Source organism: Colobus angolensis, unplaced genomic scaffold (assembly GCF_000951035.1).
Source record: "Colobus angolensis palliatus isolate OR3802 unplaced genomic scaffold, Cang.pa_1.0 Scaffold135, whole genome shotgun sequence".
Lineage (NCBI taxonomy): Eukaryota > Metazoa > Chordata > Mammalia > Primates > Cercopithecidae > Colobus > Colobus angolensis.
Window position 1 is genome coordinate 1,745,289 of NW_012114433.1, and position 19,782 is coordinate 1,765,070.

Sequence of the window (19,782 nt, forward strand, 5' to 3'; positions counted from 1 at the left end):
GGTGCAGCCAGATGTGGGCCCTGAGCCTCCAGTGCTGGCCAAGACAGCCTGACGCAGCTGGGTCTCCCGCAGGCACAGAGAAGGTGCTGCAGGCGCAGGAGTGCGGACATCTGCACGTGGTCAACCCTGACTGGCTGTGGAGTTGCCTGGAGCGCTGGGACAAGGTGGAGGAGCAGCTCTTCCCGCTCAGAGACGACCATACCAAGGCACAGAGGTGGGTCCTCGCTGCACCCAGCACGTCCCTGCCAGGCATTCCCTCACCGGACAGCTATTGGTTCACGCACCTAGGCAATGCCCGCCAGGTGTCCCTGCGTGCCTGCTCTGCGTCACCTGGACGCCCCGCTCATGGCCCTTGTTCTCTTCCTCCAACAGGGAAAACAGTCCTGCAGCCTTTCCCGACCGGGAGGGTGTGCCCCCCACCACCTTGTTCCACCCAGTGCCGGTTCTTCCCAAGGCCCAGCCTGGCCCTGAGGTTCGAATCTACGACTCCAACACGGGGAAGCTCATCAGGACGGGCGCCCGGGGGCCCCCAGCGCCCCCCAGCTCCCTACCCGTCCACCAGGAGCCCTCTTCCTTCAGGTACATGGTGGCGCAGCCGCTGACCCCAGCTAGTGAGGGCTCTTCAAGCTTGCTGCTCTGGGCCGTTAGGGGGATGGCTCCAGATGTCCAACGTGAGGGTGGGTGGAGGCTGCAGACGGTGACTCCCGTTTCCACCTGTGGGAACGCCGCCCCCACTTGCTCTCCTGGGTCCTTTTGTTCTTCTGTCCTCTCTTGGTTTCCAAAACTGAAACAAAAACCCCCCAACCAGCATCTCAGATGTTGTCCAGGCACCCGCACGTGCACACCTGTGGCCGCCCCGCAGAGCACTCGGTCCTGGGAACACTCAGCAGAGAATGGGCAGAGCAGGGCTGGTTTTGAGCCCCCCGCCCCCGTCGCCTCACCGGCTGCTGTCTGCCGGCTCCACATTCGTTGCTCTGTCAGACCCTGGGCTGCCCTCTTTGTTTCCACACAGAGCAGACGCAGGAGTGGTGGCAGTGGCGGTTGGTAAACAGCACCGTGAGGAAGGGAAACTTGATTGGACTGGAAGGCATTGGTAGCCGGGATCTGTGCTGCCCTGGAGAGGGGAAATTGCAGGCCCCGGGTGATGCTTCCTGAGCATGTGGCTTCTGTGCCTGTTTACCGGTGTGGACCGGAGATCAGCCATCAGCCTGAGGTTGTGGCCCCTACAGACCCCATGGGACATTCTTGGAGATTTAAATGAGGAGTCTTTGTACCATGGTTGTTGCTTTGAAACTCAACCAAAAGTTTAACTAGATTAAACTTGACCTGGGCGAGGAGCACCCACCAAGACCTGGTGTGTATTCACCCCTGGAAGCCCTCTGACAGGTCACAACGCCTCAAATCCTGTGACGGGCGCAGAACGCAGGCTGCTAGAGGGAGACGGGTGCTCATGGTTAATGGGGAGATGGAGAGGTACGGCTTGGTATCCTTTTCGAGCCCTTGCTGGATCCAGTACTGTCCCTGCGTGGGGACACTGAGGCCCGGATTGCATGGCCCTCCCAGGTCAGGAGCAGGAGTGGCCACAGCGTGGCCTTTGCACAGTGGGCGGCACCTCCCGAGCCTGGGTGGGCAGGTGAGTGAGGAGGCCCCGCCAGGCACCACGACAAAGCCCAGTCAGCTTTTGGGAGAGGGCACTCCCTCTGGAAATGCACTCTGGTTCTTCCCAGGTTTTCTGTTTCATAGATTGTGTTTTGTCTTTTGTGATTCTGGAGAGTAGCGTGTGCCCCTTTTGGCTGATTTCACGGCCCTTGAGGTCACGGTGGGGAGTGTTGCTAAGAGGAGGAGTCGGGTCGGGCGACTGGGAGGTGGGCAGGTGCAGGGTGGCCTCCTGTGTGGCAGCCCGGCAACGCGCTGGGACCTGGGGGATGGGGGGTTTGGGATGAGTCCGAGGTTCTCCATTCTGATGACAGGGAAGAGGATCCCCAGCCACACAGAGATGATGTCGTCCCGAAAGATAGGAAGGCATTCTGGTGACAGTGTCACCTCCCGTCGTTAGGAAGGCGCCTGGTGGTGATGTCACCTCCCGTCGTGTCCTGGTGACGATGTCGTCTCCTGTCATTAAGAAGGCGTCTTGATGGTGATGTTGTTTCTGGTCTTTAGAAGGGCTTCCTGTTGCGGGCTGGTTGGACTTTTCATACGAGGTGTCTTTCCAACACTGCTGCTCTAGCTCTTCGAAGCCAACAGGTGCCTGCAGTTCAACTTGTTTCTGATGCTGACGACCCACAGTTGGCATCAGGCCCTGAGTGTACGGGCTCAGTCCCTCGTCTGAGGGTTGCCCTCGTCTCGGACCCCCAGGCCCCTCACCGTCCAGCTTGGCCACAGGGTTGGGGGTCCCCAGACACAGACTTGTGCAGTTTTGATCATCTGCTGAATCAGCTCACGAAACGTTGGAAAACATTTCACTCAGCAGTACCGGTTTATTTTAAAGGCTCAAGAACAGCCAAATGAGGGGGTGCATGGGGCAGGGTCCAGAAGGGTCGTGAGCACGGTGCGTGTCCCCCAGAAGCTCTGCGTCCTTCCGTCTGTGGCGAAGGCACAGCTGATCCCACCCACTGCCCACTTGCTCCTGTAACGCCTTCTGGTGACCAGCCCTGCCCTGAAGCTGCTCAGGCCCAGCCCACAGCCCCTCACCACAGCGGTGTTCCAGGGACTGGGAACAGATCTCTTTCCGTAAATCAGGGCTTAGTCCTTTGATGCTACTCTTATTCCTTCGTTTGATTCAGTTAATTCCAGCTCTCCAGCCCGTTGACAAAGCTCCTGGACCCTTCTGAGGACAGCATGGTGGAACCTGCCTATGGGGTTGCTGTGGGCCAGTCAGTGAACAGGCCAGCACCACCTAGAGCCAAATGATGCAGACACCCCACATCTAGAAAGTCAGGGTCTGTTGTGTGCTGTAATTCTAATCAGTAGCAGCACGATGGCAGGACAGATACATGCGTTGAAGTGACGCTGCTGAGATTTAGCTTTGAAATTGCAGTTTTGCAAAACACTCACGTAGTTTAAAGCAGCCACACGATCAGTACTGTGAACAGCACCTGTTCTTTAGATGCTGCTTTTCATACTGTTGACTGAAATGTTCAGGGGCTGGCACTGTAGTCCCAGTGCTTTGGGAGGTGGACCCACAAGGATCGCTTGAACTCAGGAGTTCAAGGCTGCAGTGAGCTGTGACCGCGCCCTGCACTCCGTCCTGGGCCGCAGAGTGAGCCTGTCTCAGAAAAAAATTTTTTGAAGTAAAATCACAAACCTTTGACTTATTTTTTCTTCAGTATTTTTATTTATTTATTTTTTTGAGACGGAGTCTTGGTCTGTCGCCCAGGCTGGAGTGCAGTGGTGCAATCTTGGCTCACGGCACCCTCTGCCTCTCAGGTTCAAGCAATTCTCGTGCCTCAGCCTCTCAGCAGCTGGAATTACAGGTGTACGCCACCACGCCCGGCTAATTTGTGTATTTTTAGTACAGACAGGGTTTCACCATGTTGCCCAGGTTGGTCTCAAGCTCCTGTCCTCGTTGTCTTAAAACTACACAAAGTGGTTAAAGATTAGATACAAAACTGGTTTTTTAATAATTCAGACTTGCTTGAAGTGAGCTAGGAATTTCTAAGATCAATGAGAAAAAAAAAATTGTTACCTGAAAACATACCTGCAGATGGGAAGCTGGATTTGAATAAAGTCAAACACTTTTACTTGAGTGACACTAATAATATAGCAACCGTTAACTGTGTATGTGTTCTGAAATGTGTCTAGTTTACGTGAACAGCAGCAGTTCAGTTTTGAACGGCACGTCATAAACCACCGTTCAGCTCTGCCTGTCTTTCGTGAGGAAGATGCACGCTGGGCTGCAGTTCATTTGAATAAGTTGACTTTTGCTGTTTTTAATCTGAAAGTGTAATTTGCACCAAAATACCAATAATCAGTTCATACCAGCTCATTTATATGAAAGGATGTTAATATGATTTGTTAGGTTGCGATAATCGTCAGTTTGGTGGTGGGAAGCAGCATTGTTGTGGCCGCAGCAGTGGGCCGCCTGGCCTGGGTGATTGCAGGTGGGCACACCTTTGCCACGGCAGCGTTGTTGTGGCCGCAGCAGCGAGCTGCCTGGCCTGGGTGATTGCAGGTGGGCACACCTTTGCCACATTAAGGAAATGTCTCTCCCTTCACTTGGACGTGTTGGAAACTGGGTTCTCCTAACATGAGCCTGGGTTCTGCTTTTTGATAGTTTTCAAAATTGATGAAACTGCCTGTTTATATTAGAAAAAAGGAATGCCTGCTTGAATGTCTCCTTCCCCAGGCTAGACGTAGTGCTGAAAGTCCAAGGAAACGGGACCGGCCGGCAGGAGTTCTGCGGGGCTCTCCTGCTGCACTGAGGACCTGGGCCTATGTGGCTCGGCCACACGTCTGGTCACACCCTACCTTTTCTCTGTAGGCCTCCTTCTTGGAGGAGCAGGCAGAGGGGTTTCTTCTGGTTTAATCCAAGAGTCCCCCCTGCTTGTTTGAATTCATGTGGCACCTGCCCAGTCCCCGGCACTACATAGACCTGTGTCCGCAACGCCCCTCCACGTGTGGACCCCTGGTGCCTGCAGGACCACTCCGCCTGTACAGGAGTCCAGTGTGGTCTCCTGCAGCCACCCTCACACCCTTATAACAGCACTGGTGTGGTTCTGCCGTGGCACCCCGTCTCAAGGTGGGTTCCACGCCTGAGCGGCCCCAGGCCTCATCTCTTGCGTGCATTGGTCACCCGGTTTCCCCGTGGCACCCCATCTTACGATGACTCCCGCACCTGGCGCTGCCCCGGGCCTCATCTGTTGTGTGCATTGGTTGTGCTGCTGTGGAGGTGGCCCCGTCGCCCACCATCCTTAGAGTGGTGGTTCCTCATTCTGTTCCCGGAACCCTGTGTAGACCCCATTGTGACAGGACGCTCGGCAGTGAGGGAGGTTGACGCTTCGTCCCTGGACTGGTCCTCGTCTAAGGCTTTGAATGTTGTACATTTTTTCCAATTCTGGCTTTGAGCTTTTTGGTGCTGGGCTGGCAGGCTGGCTCACTGTGGACCTGCGGGTGAGTGGGAACATTCAGTTTTTTCGTTAAACTTTTTGAGATGTTTGTAGATTTACTCACAGTGATAATGCAGAGAGGCCCTTTGGACCCTTTATCCCATTTCCCCTGTGGTTGCCTCTTGTGAAAGTGGGGAACAAGCTCATCACTGGGACCCACAGGGGCTCATCCAGACAGAACCCCCACCACCTCCCCTGTACCCCCCACAGCCTCAGCCACTTCCCCTCCCTGACCCTTGGCCCTCCACCTGCTGTCCCTCCCTGCACCGTGCCCTCTGCGGAGTGCTGTGGACGGTGGTCGGCAGCCTTCTGGAGTTGACCCTTCTCCCTTGGAGCCTCTGCGCCCCTTGTTCACGTCCTCTTCTCGCTGAGCCGTGTCTCGTGGTGTGTGGAGGGGCCGTCTGTGGCTTCACTGTTCCCCCTTTGAGGGATATTTGGGTTGTCTCCAGCCTTTGCTCTGAATGTTTGCACAGGTTGAGCATCTCATCCAAAATCCAAAATCAGAAATGCTCCAAGGTTCGCACCTTTCTGAGCAGTGATGTGGCCCTGGAAGGAAGTGCTCATCTGAGCATTCGGATTTGGGGTCACCAGTTGCAGATGCTCAGCCCGTAAGTGTAACACAGATATTTCAAAATTCAAAAATCCAAAATAGGAAACACTTTTGGTCTCAAGCATGTTGGATATGGGATACTTAGCCTATCTAAGTTTTTATTTCTTTGGGATACATGTCCCGTGGTAGGTACAGTTGCTAAATTGGATGGTGAGTATGTGTTTAGCTTTTTAAAGAAATTGCCAGACCTTTTTCTGGAATACCTGCATCATCATTTCACATTTTCAGGGGTGGTGAATGAGCCAGGTGGCGTGGCCAGTGCTGTTTATTGCAGCCATTCTGATAGGTGTGTCCTGAGCTGGTTGTGGCTGTGACTTGCGTTTCTGTGGTAAATAATGCCACTGAACGTCACCTCCTGTGTGTGTTCCATCTGCTAGTCCTTGGTTGGCTGTGTGGCTTACAAATCCTTTCTTCCCAGGCAGCAACTTGACTTCTCTGAGACCTCAGAGGTAGGGTGTTTGGCTGGTGTAGAGCAGTTATCACAGGTTTTTAACATTTAATTGAAACATTTAATTCAGTTTAAAGTAACAGTGCAGTTGGCCCTTTGAACAACACTGCTTTGAACTGTGTGCGTCCAGATACGTAAATGGGTGTTTGAGCCAAATGCAGATGGGAAGCGCGGTGTTCACGGAGGGCCGAGGCGAAGAGTGGACTTTGACAAGGCGCAGGAAGCCCTGAATTCCAGTCAGGCAGATCATCCTCTAGAGGGTCTGTGGCAGAGCAAAAGTTCTTAATTTTCACGAGATTCTGTTTATCACTTCTTTCTTTTAGGAATCGTGCTTTTGATGTGAAGTTAACTAGTGGCCTAGTCCCAAATCCCAGAGATTTTCTTGATGTTTTATCCTGAAAGATCTGTAGTCTTTCATTTGACACCTCAGCCCGCAATGCTCTTGAGGTTGGTTTTCTGGCCCCGGCCACATTGTCGCGGGTGCGTCTTCCCCCACGGCTGCTTCTGCCCCAGCGCCTCAGGTGTGCTCAGGTGCACCTGTGTGGTCTGTTCCTGGGTTTTCTGCCCGGAGATGCCCTTGATCAAGTTAGATTTCCTATTTTCTGTGAGTTGTTAACACCAGTGGGTGTTGCATTGTTCCGGTGTTTGTTGATTGATATTCTGGTGTGTGTGGTTTTTCTTCTTTTGCCTGTGAGTATGCGGTGGTCACACTGACTGATTTTTGGACATGAAAACAACCTTGCAACCCAGAAACCAGTCCCCTCGGTTGTGGTGTGTGGTAACCTTGATGCACTTCTGTGAAGCGTCTTCCTGTTGATGTTGCGGGGCCTGTGGGGCTGCACTTGTCACATTGTGTGCCGTCTGTCCCCGGGTTTGTTGTGGCTCGGTGGCCTCCCGTGGTGAGGTGGGAAGCGTCCGCCCTCCAGCATCCCTGGTGAGACTGTAGACCTGCCGCTTCCTTTCACATGTTTGGGAGAATTCTCCAGTGAGACCGTCTGGTCCTGGAGATTTTATTTTTGCAGATTTAAAATTTCATGTTCATTTTCCTTAATAGTTACAAGGCTTTTCACAGGACCTGTTGCTTCAGGTGAGTTGTGGTTGGTTGTGTTTTTGAAGGAATTGCTCCACTTACCTCTATTTTTTTTTTTTTTTTTTTTTGGTTTTCAGCCTCCTTATTTCTTACCTTCTGCTTGCTTTGGGATTATTTCTTAAGACTTTTGTTTCGACAGTCAAGTGTGATCTAGAGAACCAGAGCGGAGTCTCCGGTGCTTGCCTGGATTCCTGCTTCCGTCCTTGTGGAGTTCCCTGAGGGGGTCCCTTCCCTCCCAGCCTGCCCTGCGGTGTCCATCATGCTCTGGGGCAGGCCTGGGCCCGCTGCAGTCTCTCCCTCGCTGGGGGACGTTTTCACAGGACAAGACTCTGGGTTGATCTTCCTTTTTCTCAGGGCCTGAGAAACATCTGGCTTCCTTCTGGGCTCCATGGTTCAGATGAGTGTTTTTCCTGTAGGTAAGCTGTGTTTTCTCTTTCATTGCCTTCAGGGTTTTTCTCCATCTTTAGTTGAGGTTTGAGGATGAGGTGTCCTGGTGTAGATTTGGAGGGTTTACCTTGTTTAGGTTTGACTCTGCTTTTTGAGTTGGAAGGTTTATGTCTTTTGACGTCTTCGGGACATTTCCGGCCACTGCTTTTCAAGGCCATCTCTGCCACGCATGGGACGGCAGGGACACGGATGCTGAGGCTTTTCGTATCTCGTGCGTCCCTAAGCTGTGTGCTTTTTCCTGGTCAGCTCATTTTCTCTGTTGTCCGGGTTGGGTGATTTCTGTTAGATTTTCAGGTTCACAGCCTTCCTCTGTCTCCTTCATTTGCTGCTAGTCTGTCCGTGACATTTTTTGGTTTTAGTTTTTATTTTTCAGTTATAAAATTTCTGTATCTTCTATTTCTTTGCCAACCCTCTGTGTTTTTCATTTGCGTATTTGCAGTTGCCTGTTGAAGCGTTTTTATCGTGGATTCTGTAAGTCACTATGAATCTTAGCATCTCTGCCTCTCAGCTTGGCCTCTGTTGATTGCCCTTTTCTCCGTAGTTTGAGATCTTCCTGGTTCTTGCTGGGGCGAGTGACATTGGATTGAAACCTAGACCTTTTTCACATCATGTCAGGAGACTCTGGATCTTATTTAAACCTTCTCCCATCGCTCATGTTTTTTTGGGCCATGCTCCAGCAGCAGGAGTGGAGGCCCCTAGTTCCTGCCAGTCGGGACAGGAGTCCATTTCCCCACACAGCCTCTTTTTGATGCCTGAGAGTGGGGGATGAGGGTGACGCTGTTGCTGGTGGACGCATGTGGGGATGGGGGTGACGCTGTTGCTGGTGGACAGCTGTGGGGCCATTGCTGTGGCAGTCCTGGCTCCCCACGTCGTCATCGCTGGCACCATGGGAGGAGTGTCTGCATCTTCAGTGGGGGCTGGTGACAATCCTGACCCTCCCACATGGGTGGGAGGGGCCTCGTTGCTGCCAGTGGGGTTGGATGTTGGGCTCCCCACGGGCTCCCCTATGGCCTTCTCTGAGACCTCAGAGGTGGGGTGTTTGGCTGGAGTAGAGCAGTTATCACAGGTTTTTAACATTAATTGAAACATTTAATTCAGTTTAAAATAACAGTGCAGTTGGCCCTTTGAACAACACTACTTTGAACTGCGTGTGTCTGGTTATACATACATAGGTGTTTCAGCCAAATGCACGTGGGAAGCGCGTGTTCGCGGGATGGGAAGCGCGTGTTCACAGAGGGCCAAGGTGAAGAGTGGACTTTGCCAAGGCTCAGGAAGTCCTGAATTCCAAACAGCACAGATCAGCACCTTCAGATTTCTGGGCAGAAAATCTTCTCTTCATTGTAAATAGCCTAATACAGTTGTGTCTTTTTAGTTTTGTGACTTAATGCCTGTTTCCCTTCACCAGGACGGGTTTCATCCCCTCATCCTGTGCCTGTCCTGAGCGAGCTGGTGTCTGGGACGCACGCTCTGTGCCTCCTGGCCTCGTCCTTCGGTCACTGAGGGAAGAACCAGCAGCTAGAAACAGCCGCCTCTGAGGACGGCAGCACCACCCGTTTTCCCAGAGGCTTGCCTTAAATTCCAGCAGTCAGAGGCATGCATTAGAATATATTAATAAGATTCACACATCCAGATCGAGAAAGATGTGTGTAGAGGAGAAAAACCATTTCAAATGGAGCTGCGGTTTTAACGTAGCAGAAAAATCTTGAAACAGAAGATTGGCCCTTTCTAGTTTATTTATGACATTAATATTTAACCATACAAGCACGAGAACTACCTTTTTCTGGGTTTTTTGGTGAATTTTTTTTTTTTTAAGATGGAGTCTTGCTCTGTTGCGCAGGCTGGAGTGCAGTGGCGTGATCTCGGCTCACTGCGACCTCTGCCTCCCGGGTTCAAGCGATTCTCCTGCCTCAGCCTCCTGAGTAGCTGGAATTATAGGCACGCACCAGCATACTGGGCTAATTTTTGTATTTTTAGAGGAGAGGGGTTTTAGCCATGTTGGTCAGGCTGGTCTCAAACTCCTGACCTTAAGTGATCCACCCACCTTGACCTCCCAAAGTGCTGGCTTTACAAGCGTGAGCCACCGTGCGGACCTGTGAAATGATTTTAATTTCAGCCCACTGACGTGTTTTGTCACTTCGCCATTTTTTGTATCTGTTTTCGCAGCCTGGAGATGGTGCATTTTCTTGTTTTGTATTTTGCCATGTAGCTCTCCAGACCCTGTTTTCAGGGTGAATGGCGTGTCCTTGGGGTTCCCAGAACACGCTTAGTCTCCTGTGCCTCTTTGCCCTTTATTCTGAGATGCTGGAGCCCAGCAGATGCTCTCTGCCCCACGGGGGTTTTGTGGATAAAAGAAGTTGGGTGTTACTTTTCCACAGGATAGTCAGAAACATGTTTTGCCACTCAGCCTGGCTCAATTAGCCAATTCTGATCTATTAAACTCTGAAAAGCGTGTTGGCGAAACGTCACGTTTTTCCTGTGATTCCCTGTTGGGGTGTGAGTGTTTGCCCAGTCCGAGAGCCAGGAGTCTGACTCGGTGCTGAAAAGTGCGATTCAAACCGACTTCCTCATGTGGGGCCTATGAAATTCCTTTCAGAGCGGTTCCGCCACCCCAGCCGCAGACGTTCGGCGAAGAGCTGCCTGACGCTCCGGACGGAGAGCAGCCTGGCCCTTCTAGAAGAAAGCGACAACCCAGTATGTCTGAGACAATGCCGCTGTACACTCTTTGTAAGGAGGATTTAGAGAGTATGGACAAAGAGGTGAGCCAACCACGCCCTGGTGCCCACGGCGGCGCTCATGCTGGGGCCGCAGAGCTGCGGTGTGCGGGTGGAGGCAGAGCGAGAATTCTGCACTTGTGCAGTCGTGTCTGGTTCGAGACTAGCGCTCGTGGTTTTCATGGAGCTTCCTATTCAAGGAGACCCAGAGCGGCATTAAGGGTGTGTCCGCAATGTGTGGCGTGAGAACACGTCGAAGTTGTGGCTTAGGATTCGTGCCTGCGTCTTCACCAGGACCGACGCCGCCCAGCCCCTCCTGCTCTCCTGGCCCACCCCAAGGACATGGGACAGGGTCTGGAGGCACTCATGGTCGTGAGGAGGAGTGATTCCCCCTGCCCCACGCCAACAGGCCCCCATTGAGAAACGCTGGAGCGCTGTGTGTCCGCTGCACGTGGGCCTTACACGCACACACAGAGTGGCTGGGGATTCTCACAGCGTCTCGTTACCACAGCACTAGAGAGCTTTAGGCCGCGTCGGTGGAGTTGGGGTTTTCTCAGCCGGGTCCTGCTTCACTCCTGTGTCCTGGCCCTTGGCCCGCGTGCTTCTCCTCTTGGGTCCGAGGCCGCCCGATGGAAGGTTCCACAACAGTCGGGGTGCTGGGGCGGGTGATCTCGCAGCACCGTCCTTCGGAGACTGCTCTTTAGAGGGACCGTCCTGGGAAACCACATCCCGGGTCCTCCTGTAAGTTGTCCTCGTGGGTGGCACCTGTGTGGGGTCCTCACCTGCAATCGGTCAGGGCACAGGCCATCCCCTTCCCTCAGGTCCTCGTGTTCCCTCCAGAGGCCGTCCTCCCTGCCCGCCTGGTGCCGCTGTCCTCTGGAGAGAGCCGCCATTCTGTTTGCATCCAGAAGGCGGCAGAAGTTTCTTGAGGAGGAAAACAGCTCCTGTTTGTTTTCAACAGTAGCAGAAAAATGCAGATGGTTCTGTTCAGGGCAGACTCGTCTCATTAACTCAGGTTATCACTTTTAGATACCAGTTTATCTTGTGAGGATCAGACCTTTTTTCAGGTGTGCTGAATTTCTCTGCCATTTTTCTGTCTTTTTGAACATTAGCTGTTTTTTGCTTCACAAAAATGTTTTCTCTAAAAAAAATTTTTCTCAACCACTACTTATAAGCCCAGACCACTTTATTTGAGATTCCAGAAGGTTCTATATAAGGAACAGCCACCTGCCTAGGACCAGGGGCAGGAGGAGAGGAGGGAGGGACTCTACCTCTTCCCACCTGGAAGCCGCTGACACATCCCATCTCCCTCCTGGTTTCCTGGTCGGGCTTGGAGGACTCAGGGTCTGTTCCCCGCGCAGTCCTGTTTCAGGCAGTGGTGACAACTTGATTCTTAGTCATTCGATATCAAAGGGGGTTGAATTCACAATGAGGGACAGTTGTCTTGAATGTACTCAGCAGCTTTCAGCCACCCCAAAACCTAATCCTTTCTCTCAGAGATAAAGAGTGATCGTAAACCCCCAGATGCGGCTCTTCGGGAACAAATGGTATTGAAAGCGGAAGACTGCAGCGGTGGATTGTTCTTTGCATGGGAGAGAGGCCAGAGGGTCTTATGTTTGTGAATATTTAAAGCCTGCTTGATTCTCTTGAGTCCTGGGCCCTTAAGACAATCAGCGCCTGCAGGCAGGAGAAGGGGTCAGAGGAGCCCCGGTGCCAAGGACCCCTGGGAGCTGGAAGACGTGAGGAAGGGATTCTCCCTGTGGACACCTGGATTTTGGTCCTGTGAGGCTCATGTTGGACTTCTGACCTGCACAGCTGTGAGGCTATGAATTTGGATCATTTGAGCCGTGGTGCGTGGTTATTACAGCAGCCTCAGGAAGCTCCTCGTGACCCAGCCCTGGCTTGACAGCCTCGTTTCACATCTGTCCCTCTTCCACTGTCTGTGCTTGGGGCAGATGAGGCAGCTGCACCCCGGATAAGCCTGTCTCTCGGGCCCGTTGCCTGCACCCCCGTGGGCCTGTGAGACAAACTGGGTACCTGCCCCGTGGTGCTCCCTGGAGGCTGCCGTGGCCTCTCTTCATCCTGGGGATACATGGGGTGGGGGCTGCTTCTCCTTTTGGGACTCAGGTCATGGGGAGTCAAGTGGATCTGGAACCAGGGTCAGGTGCAGCCTGTGGAGGGGCCACTGAGTGAGGGGTGTCGAGACCTCTGGCCGTTTCCGGCACATCAGTGTATTAGACGGGCGTCTGCTGCTTCAGTGGTAGAGGAAGGGTCTCCTTGTAGACAGAGGAGGGCAAAGCTGCTGACCCAAGAGCTGCCCCTGCCGTGGGGGATGCGGCTCCCACCCCCCGCCCCCAGCGGGCTTCCCCGCCCCTCATGTGAGGAGCAGCTTGGAGAGCTCAGCCCGGTCAGTGCTGTGGGAATGTCAGACCCAGTAGGCATCTGGATTTCTTCTTGGGTTTAAACCGCAGAGGCTTCTACAGCTAGCAGACCACTCACTTGATGTCTCTGCTTTCAAAGAAAAAACGGTCCCCCACGTAGCATGTGCTTCTGATCTCCACGTCCAGAACGTGCCTAAGCAGCGTCAGGCATGATGTCAGTAGGCGTTCACCTGAAACGGCATTGAAGAAACTTGAAAGCTGTGAAAATTAACATTGTAGTTTTATCTTAACCATTTTTAAATTCTGCATTTAATATACGTGGAAGCCAAGAAATGTGATGACCCCGATAAAATGCCTCAAGAACAGAGGCCGGGTGTGGGGCCACCGTCACCAGGAGTGCGCCCAAAATCACGTGAGACGTAAGAACTCGCTAACATCAGGACTGCTCCCAAAATCACATAGGCATGAGAACTCACTAACACCAGGAGCCCTCCCAAAATCAAGACGTAGAACTCGCTGTCACCAGGAGCACTCCCAAAAATCACGAGACGTAAGAACTCACATCAGGGATGCTCCTCAAATCACGTGAGACGTAAGAACTTGCCGTCACCAGGAGTGCTCCCAAAATCACATGAGACGTAAGAACTCGCTGTCACCGGGAGTGCTCCCAAAACCATGAGACGTAAGAATTCGCCAATATCAGGATGACTGTCCAGGCCACATGAAACAATTACATGGCACGTCTGTCTACCAAAAACAGGTTGAAGGCAACATGCAAAAAGTTTCAAGCTGTCACAAAAAGTTAAAACTTTGCAGATTCTTATTGCCCATGAAATGCGCCTGGATGTAGAACTTCAGAACAGTCCGGCCTGGAGTGTGCTCTTATGCAGTGTCCAAGCTGCTTCTCTGCAGTTGGCACTGGTGAACACAGCGGTGCTGCAATCCCAGCCCGAGGCTCTGTGCTCTTCTGACCCCTGAAACCACTCCCACCCATCATTCAAGACCCGGCTCACCTGCTCCCTTTCCACAGATCTGCTCTGACCCCCACCCCACACACACACCGAGGAAGGAGGCAAGAGGTGTTGGACACAGACAAGGACTGCGGACGGCAGCCACACTCGTCTCTACACATGGGCGTGGCCATCAGTGTCTTTCAGCAAACAAGGAATGTGGACGATGGCCACACTTTCTACACGTGGACGTGGCCATCCATGTCTTTGAGCAAATGGCTGCAGAGGGCCGCCACACTCGTCTCTACACATGGGTGCAGCCATGCCTGTCTTTCAGCAAATTTGGGGAGTTTTCAACCACGATGTCTTCCAGTATTTTTTCAAGGCCAGTCTCTTTCTCTTTCGGGAATCTGTGACACAAATATTCAATGTCTGGGCCTGTCCAGAGGCCCTAAGGTGCCACTCCTTTTCTTGGTGTGCTTCTTACGAGGCCGTGTCTGCAGCTCCACTCCTAGTATCTGTGGAGTCTTGGAGCCTAAACATGTTAGTGAAGCTGTGTTTATTGAACTCGACATTTGTTCAGGAAGTGCTGGGCACCTGCTAACGTGGAAGCCTTCTCCCAGACCAACAGTAGACTCACAATAGACTGCAAAATTAATGGTGGATTCGAATCAGGGAAACTAAAGGGCCAGAACCCTTACCCATGGCTGTGTACAGCTAACACAGCTGAAGATTCATTAAAATACACACAGTGCACGTGAAATCAGTGACGTTTGGAAACTTTGCTGTTACTGAAGAGCAGGGATTTTTCCCTTTATGTCTGATTTGTGGTTTTTAACCACAGTTGTGACTTGATCTTTTAAAATATTTTGATTAACCAGAATCCTTTAAGAATGAGTTAGTTTTGTACATTTTGTTGTCCAGTCAGTCAGTAGAAGTTGTTGATGACAGTTGATGCAAAAAAAGACTTAAGTCACAACCATCTCTAAAGATTTGATCGTTCTTTGCGTGGTTGGAACTTTAGGTATTTGGACTCGGTTTTGATTTTTCTTCCGTGAAGTTGGTAACTTTAGAAAGAATGCTTTTCTCCTTGGGCTTTAAGTATTTCTTGAAAGGTTTGATTACTGAAGTGACAGTGAATTAAAGTTTTCCCGCAGGTGTCATTGAATAGATAAGACGTTACCTGTTGTTTGATGAGAGACTTGTCGCAGCCTCCTCTAGGTGGAGAAGCTTTCTGGGTGGATTCTGGAGTGTGTAGTTTGCGTGGGTCATTCTGGGGACGCGGGTGCCGCAGCCTCATCTGGAGTGAAGGGCTTTGGGTCCCAGCTCTCAAGCTTGGCAGTTTCTGAATGCCTCGAGTTTGTTTTCCAAGTTGTGGGCTTTTTTACGTTTTGTTAAAGCTCCTCTTTAGTTGATGTTTTCTGTTCATAAAAGCGTCTTTCCCGTTGGCATTATTTCACTTAAAAATTCACTCCACATGATAGTTCTTCAGGCAAATTTCGATTTCATGTTTAATAGAGATTTGTTCCTTGAAACTCGAGCTTAGAGTGCATGTAGTTGGCCAGTTGGATGGTGGCCTTTTCACAGGAGGTGCCGTGTCTTGTCATCTGCTGGAGCCTACGTGTCTCTACTCAGACACCCGCCTCTGTCTCAGCCAGCTCACAGAGAGACTCACACCCACGTGTCAGCCCCCCTGCACGTTCATGTGTAATCATGGAACTGCAGGGAAGGGAAGGTGCCGGAACCAGGGCTGGGAGGTCACCAGACAGTTGAGGCGGGGCCTGTCCCCTGCACAGCCCTGCAGGAAAGCCTGCTGGGCCCCAGAGCCGGAGTCCGCAGCCTCTCCAGCTGCGTTGCCTCGTTTCTAGCTGTTCTGCTTCTTGTGCTCAGGGCGCTTTCCCAGCCCTGCTCCGGGTCCCTCTCATTTCCCGTCCTCACGCGAAGCCGGCCCACCTCACTGCAGGACAGAGCTGGGTAGTTTTATTCTGTGATCCCGGGTCATGCAAGGAAGTTGGTAGAAACATTTGATTTCCGTGCATTGACAGGATACAGCAGCATCTGGTGTTATCTGTATTTCCCCTTTGGTAGAAATTCCGACACTTAGGTATGAATTCATTTGTGTTTTTTCTTTTTACGTACTTCTAAATTTTCCTTAAGATTAAAAAAAATTATGTTAGCGTGTTCTAAATAAAGTAAATACAAACGACCCTCAACTTACAATGATTCGCTTAACAATTTTCTAATTTTGCAATAATGTGCAAGGGATGTGTGTTTGATAGAAACCACACTTTGAATCAGGAGTCTTGACTCAGAATTCTGTAGAACAGCTCGTTCCAAGTCAGCCTTGTGCTGGACGACTTTGCTAGCGATGGGGTAATGTCTGAGTGTGGAAGGCAGCTGGGCCGGGTGTGCTGACGCGTTTTCGGCCTGTGATGGGCTCATCTGGACATGACCCCATCCTGAGTCCAGGAGCTTCTGTGGTACAGAAAACTGTTTTTCAAACAGTGCGGTCACCTTTTTTGTAACAACAAGCCCAGGAAAGACAGGTGTTGTTCCCACACTGATATGTTTACATGAGTCAGACAGAAAGAGGGAGAGGAGATCGGAGCACGGTGTAGGCGAGGTCAGGTTTTAATGTGTGCCCATGTTTCTGGTTTGGCTGTGCCAAGCGTGCCTCCGGATCTTCCAGATGGCAGCGAAGGGACACGTGCCGGGCCGCCCTGCGTCACCAGCGTTGGCACGGACGTCTGAGGCCTCCCAGGTGGGCCGCCACGCTAGCGAGGGTCCCTCGGGGTCCCTGGGTTGCCTGCTGGCCGGCCCGCCTGCCCTTGGCTGTCAGATATAAAACAACAGATTTTTAACAGTGCCTTTTTTTCTCTCTTGACAAGGTGTGATGCAGTGTTAAAGGCCCTAAGTATTTCAGAGTAGAATTGAATAGAATTATTCCCATAGGAGATTTGCCATCAAAACAGTAAATACAGTGATGTAAGCATTCTGGTGAAGTGTGAACAGCAGTAACGTCTTGAAGTAACTAGATGCTCTGATTACCAGGTCACGCCAGCGTCTCTGGTAATTGTGTTACTTTCAGGGATCATTATCATGACCTGATGATAAAGCCGCTGCCTTAGCTAATTAACTATTGGTTAAAATGTTTCTGCCTTTTGATGATTCAGGCCAGGGCACAGGTGCTGTGACTCGCTGGACAGTGACGATGGGTTTGAAATTGCAGGCTGAGCGGGGTGGATGAGTTGGCCTCCCTGCGGGCTCGGGGGCTGAGCCGTGATTTCTGATCCAAGCGGCCTCACACCGAGCCTCTGTGACTCTGGACTCGGCCTCCCCTGCTCCGAACGGCGCCTGTCTCAGGAGTTGTGCTCCGTCCGCTGTGGCTGTTTCTCGTAGCTGCTGTGGGGGTGGGGTTGGGTCTGTGTCAGTGAATGCCCCTCGAGGCCCCAGCCTGGTGTGCATACCCAGACCCCTCCTGGGAAGCAGCCTGCGCTGGGGACTGTGGACAGGCCGCCCCACCTCACCTGCCTGTCTTGGGGACCACGCGGCTGTGCCTTGGCACACAGATGCCCTCAACACGGGAGAGCTGGGAGCAGGGCTGTGCTCTGGAATGGGAGCCCCGAAGAGAGCTGCCCACCAGCACCCCCCCAACGCGCCGGCGCCCCCCCAATGCGCTGGCGCCCTCCAACACACCAGCACTCCCCCCAACGTGCCCGCGCCCCCCCAGCGCGCCAGCACCCTCCAACGTTATCCATGCTGGACATAAAACACTCTTCCCCCCACTGGCCGTCGGCCAAGCGGGCCCCTCGATGCTGGGTGCAGGTTCTTTGTGCACGTCCTTCTCCCATCTCCATGCAGTTGCAGAAAGGAGGTGAGAACTTGAGTTCACCTCCCCGGCACTGGGCTCAGCCTCTCCCGCCGCCACAGCGAGGCACTGACGGCACCCGTTTCCTGCCTGCTGAGGTTTGGGTGCGCTGCTCCCATCACCTGCTCACTGGCCTGCCGCCTGTTTCCGCTCCCATCTGCGTCACACGTGTCAGGCCTGGGGCCGGCTGAGCGCACCCCAGGTGTTCAGGAGTCGCCCTCTTTGCATGTGTCCCAAATTGGAGGCGTGCCCAGAGCGAGCGGGTGGGCATCTTAGCGAGCGTCCCTGTGGCGCGGCCACGTCTCCACTCCCAGGTGGCTGCTCTCCTCCCAGATTCCAGGATGGGAAGGACGGGGGTGCCTCCCGGAAAGCCCCGTCCCTCGGGAGTCGTGCTGTGGATCTCACTGATCTTGAGACTTTCAAGCAAATATGCTGGTTATTCACCATAAAATCCAACAGTGCACTAGGAACAAAGTCCCTGTTCACATAAGGGACAGAAGGAATTTAAACCCAGTCTTTGCCTGCGAACCGCCTGTCTGGGTTTGCTCTTCCACCCGGGGCTTTGTTAAGGATTGGTTGAGTTTCAAACCCCAGGGCTCAGGTAGAAAGCAGAGTCCCACCTCCAGCCCCCACCCTGCTACACTCAGAGCCCTGGGCTCTGCCGGGAGAAGGCCTGTTGCGGGGGCACGGGGCCCGGGAAGGAGGTCTGTCGCTGACTGCTGGCCGTTTGTCAGGTGGACGACATCCTCGGGGAAGGCAGCGACGACAGCGACAGTGAGAAGAGGAGGCCTGAGGAGCAGGAGGAGGAGCCCCAGCCCCGGACGCCAGGGGCTTGCAGGGAGCGGACACTCGGGGCAGCGGCGTCCAGCGAGAGGAGCGCGGCAGGCGGCCGGGGGCCCAGGTGAGTGTGGGGTCTGAGGTGGGAGGGGCCTGACGCGGGCTCCCAGAGGTGACTCTGCTCTTGATGGGCCGCCTGGCTGCATCTCATTCTTCATGCCCGTCCCCCATTCTGTGTGTGAAACTAGCAGCTTCCAAATTCAGCAGGCCCGGGTGGTGGCCGCTTGGTTGTCTCCGTGCTGACTCCATGTCATCTTGCATGTGCGCAGGTGTGTGTGGGGTCTGCACGTGTGCAAGGAGTGTATGGAGTTCTGCACACGTGCGCAGGCGTGTGTGCGGTGTCTGCACGCGTGCCGTCTGTTGATTCTTAGTGTTCAACATGAAGACTGCATCTGTTGTTCCCTCCGCCCTGCCAATGTCAACATGCCAGGATTTGGGGGTGTGGAATGACTCGGTGTTTCCTGTGACCGTAAATTGCTCTTACCAAATAGAGTAGGACACGGTGATGCTGTTCCCTTTCTTAAACATCTGTTTTACCTGGATTTGATAATTACCTCACTTTTGTTAGCTTTCTTCGTTTTTGGCTGTTTCTGAATCCCTGGCTGCCTCTCCGCTCCACTCCCCGGCCTCCCCCACCCGCCCTGCTCGCTGCCCCCAGGAGCTGCCTTCTCCACTCTCTGGGGTGTGCTCTGTCTCTGCGTTTTGGTGGAATACATCTCCCAGAAGCTTCCTGAGAACGTGTCTTTGTCCCGTCCACACGTCCGCAGGCGGCGGGATGCATAACCCCCGGGTGGCACCATCTCCTTGAGGATTTGGAAGCACAGTTCCCGCCTTCAGCTCTGGGGCTGCCCCGAGCCCGTCCGCGGTGACCTCGGAGGCTTTGTCTTGCTCGCCCGTTAGACAGGATGTGGCCCCCCCCAGGTCCTGCTGACATCCTCAGTACAGACGCGTGTCCCGAGGATTTGCCCTGAGCAGTTGGCCTCCAGAGCCTTCTCGCAGCTGCTGCAGGGCTTTGGGGCCAGTAAACCTCTGCATCCTGGTTTCCTCACCTGTGAAATGAGGTAGGAGCAGCGCCAGCCTCAGAGGGGCTACTCCCAGCTTCAGCAGGTGAGCAGGGGGCGCTGCAGGTGCACGTCTGGCGTCTGTGGTGAAGAAAACAGTGCAGACTGCTTGCTTTCTCCACTGAAGCGGTTCTCCCCACGTCTGGTCTTACTCTTAGGCTCTCCTGTAGGTGAATAAACAACATTTCAAGAAAAGAGTGCAAAAAACTAGCCGGGCGAGGTGGCGGGCGCCTGTAGTCCCAGCTACTCGGGAGGCTGAGGCAGGAGAATGGCG

At 53.1% G+C, this 19,782-nt stretch overlaps 1 protein-coding gene across 1 annotated transcript in view; it reads left to right on the plus strand.

Annotated features, from left to right (window-relative positions):
- Window positions 1-19,782, plus strand: part of CTDP1 (CTD (carboxy-terminal domain, RNA polymerase II, polypeptide A) phosphatase, subunit 1) — a 69,422-nt gene that overhangs the window by 36,663 nt on the left and 12,977 nt on the right. Inside the window, exons 10-13 of the mRNA XM_011934363.1 lie at window positions 73-214; window positions 373-579; window positions 10,294-10,456; window positions 18,345-18,511. Of these exons, the coding sequence (XP_011789753.1) occupies window positions 73-214; window positions 373-579; window positions 10,294-10,456; window positions 18,345-18,511 (679 nt within the window). The remainder of the gene's footprint in view (window positions 1-72; window positions 215-372; window positions 580-10,293; window positions 10,457-18,344; window positions 18,512-19,782) is intronic.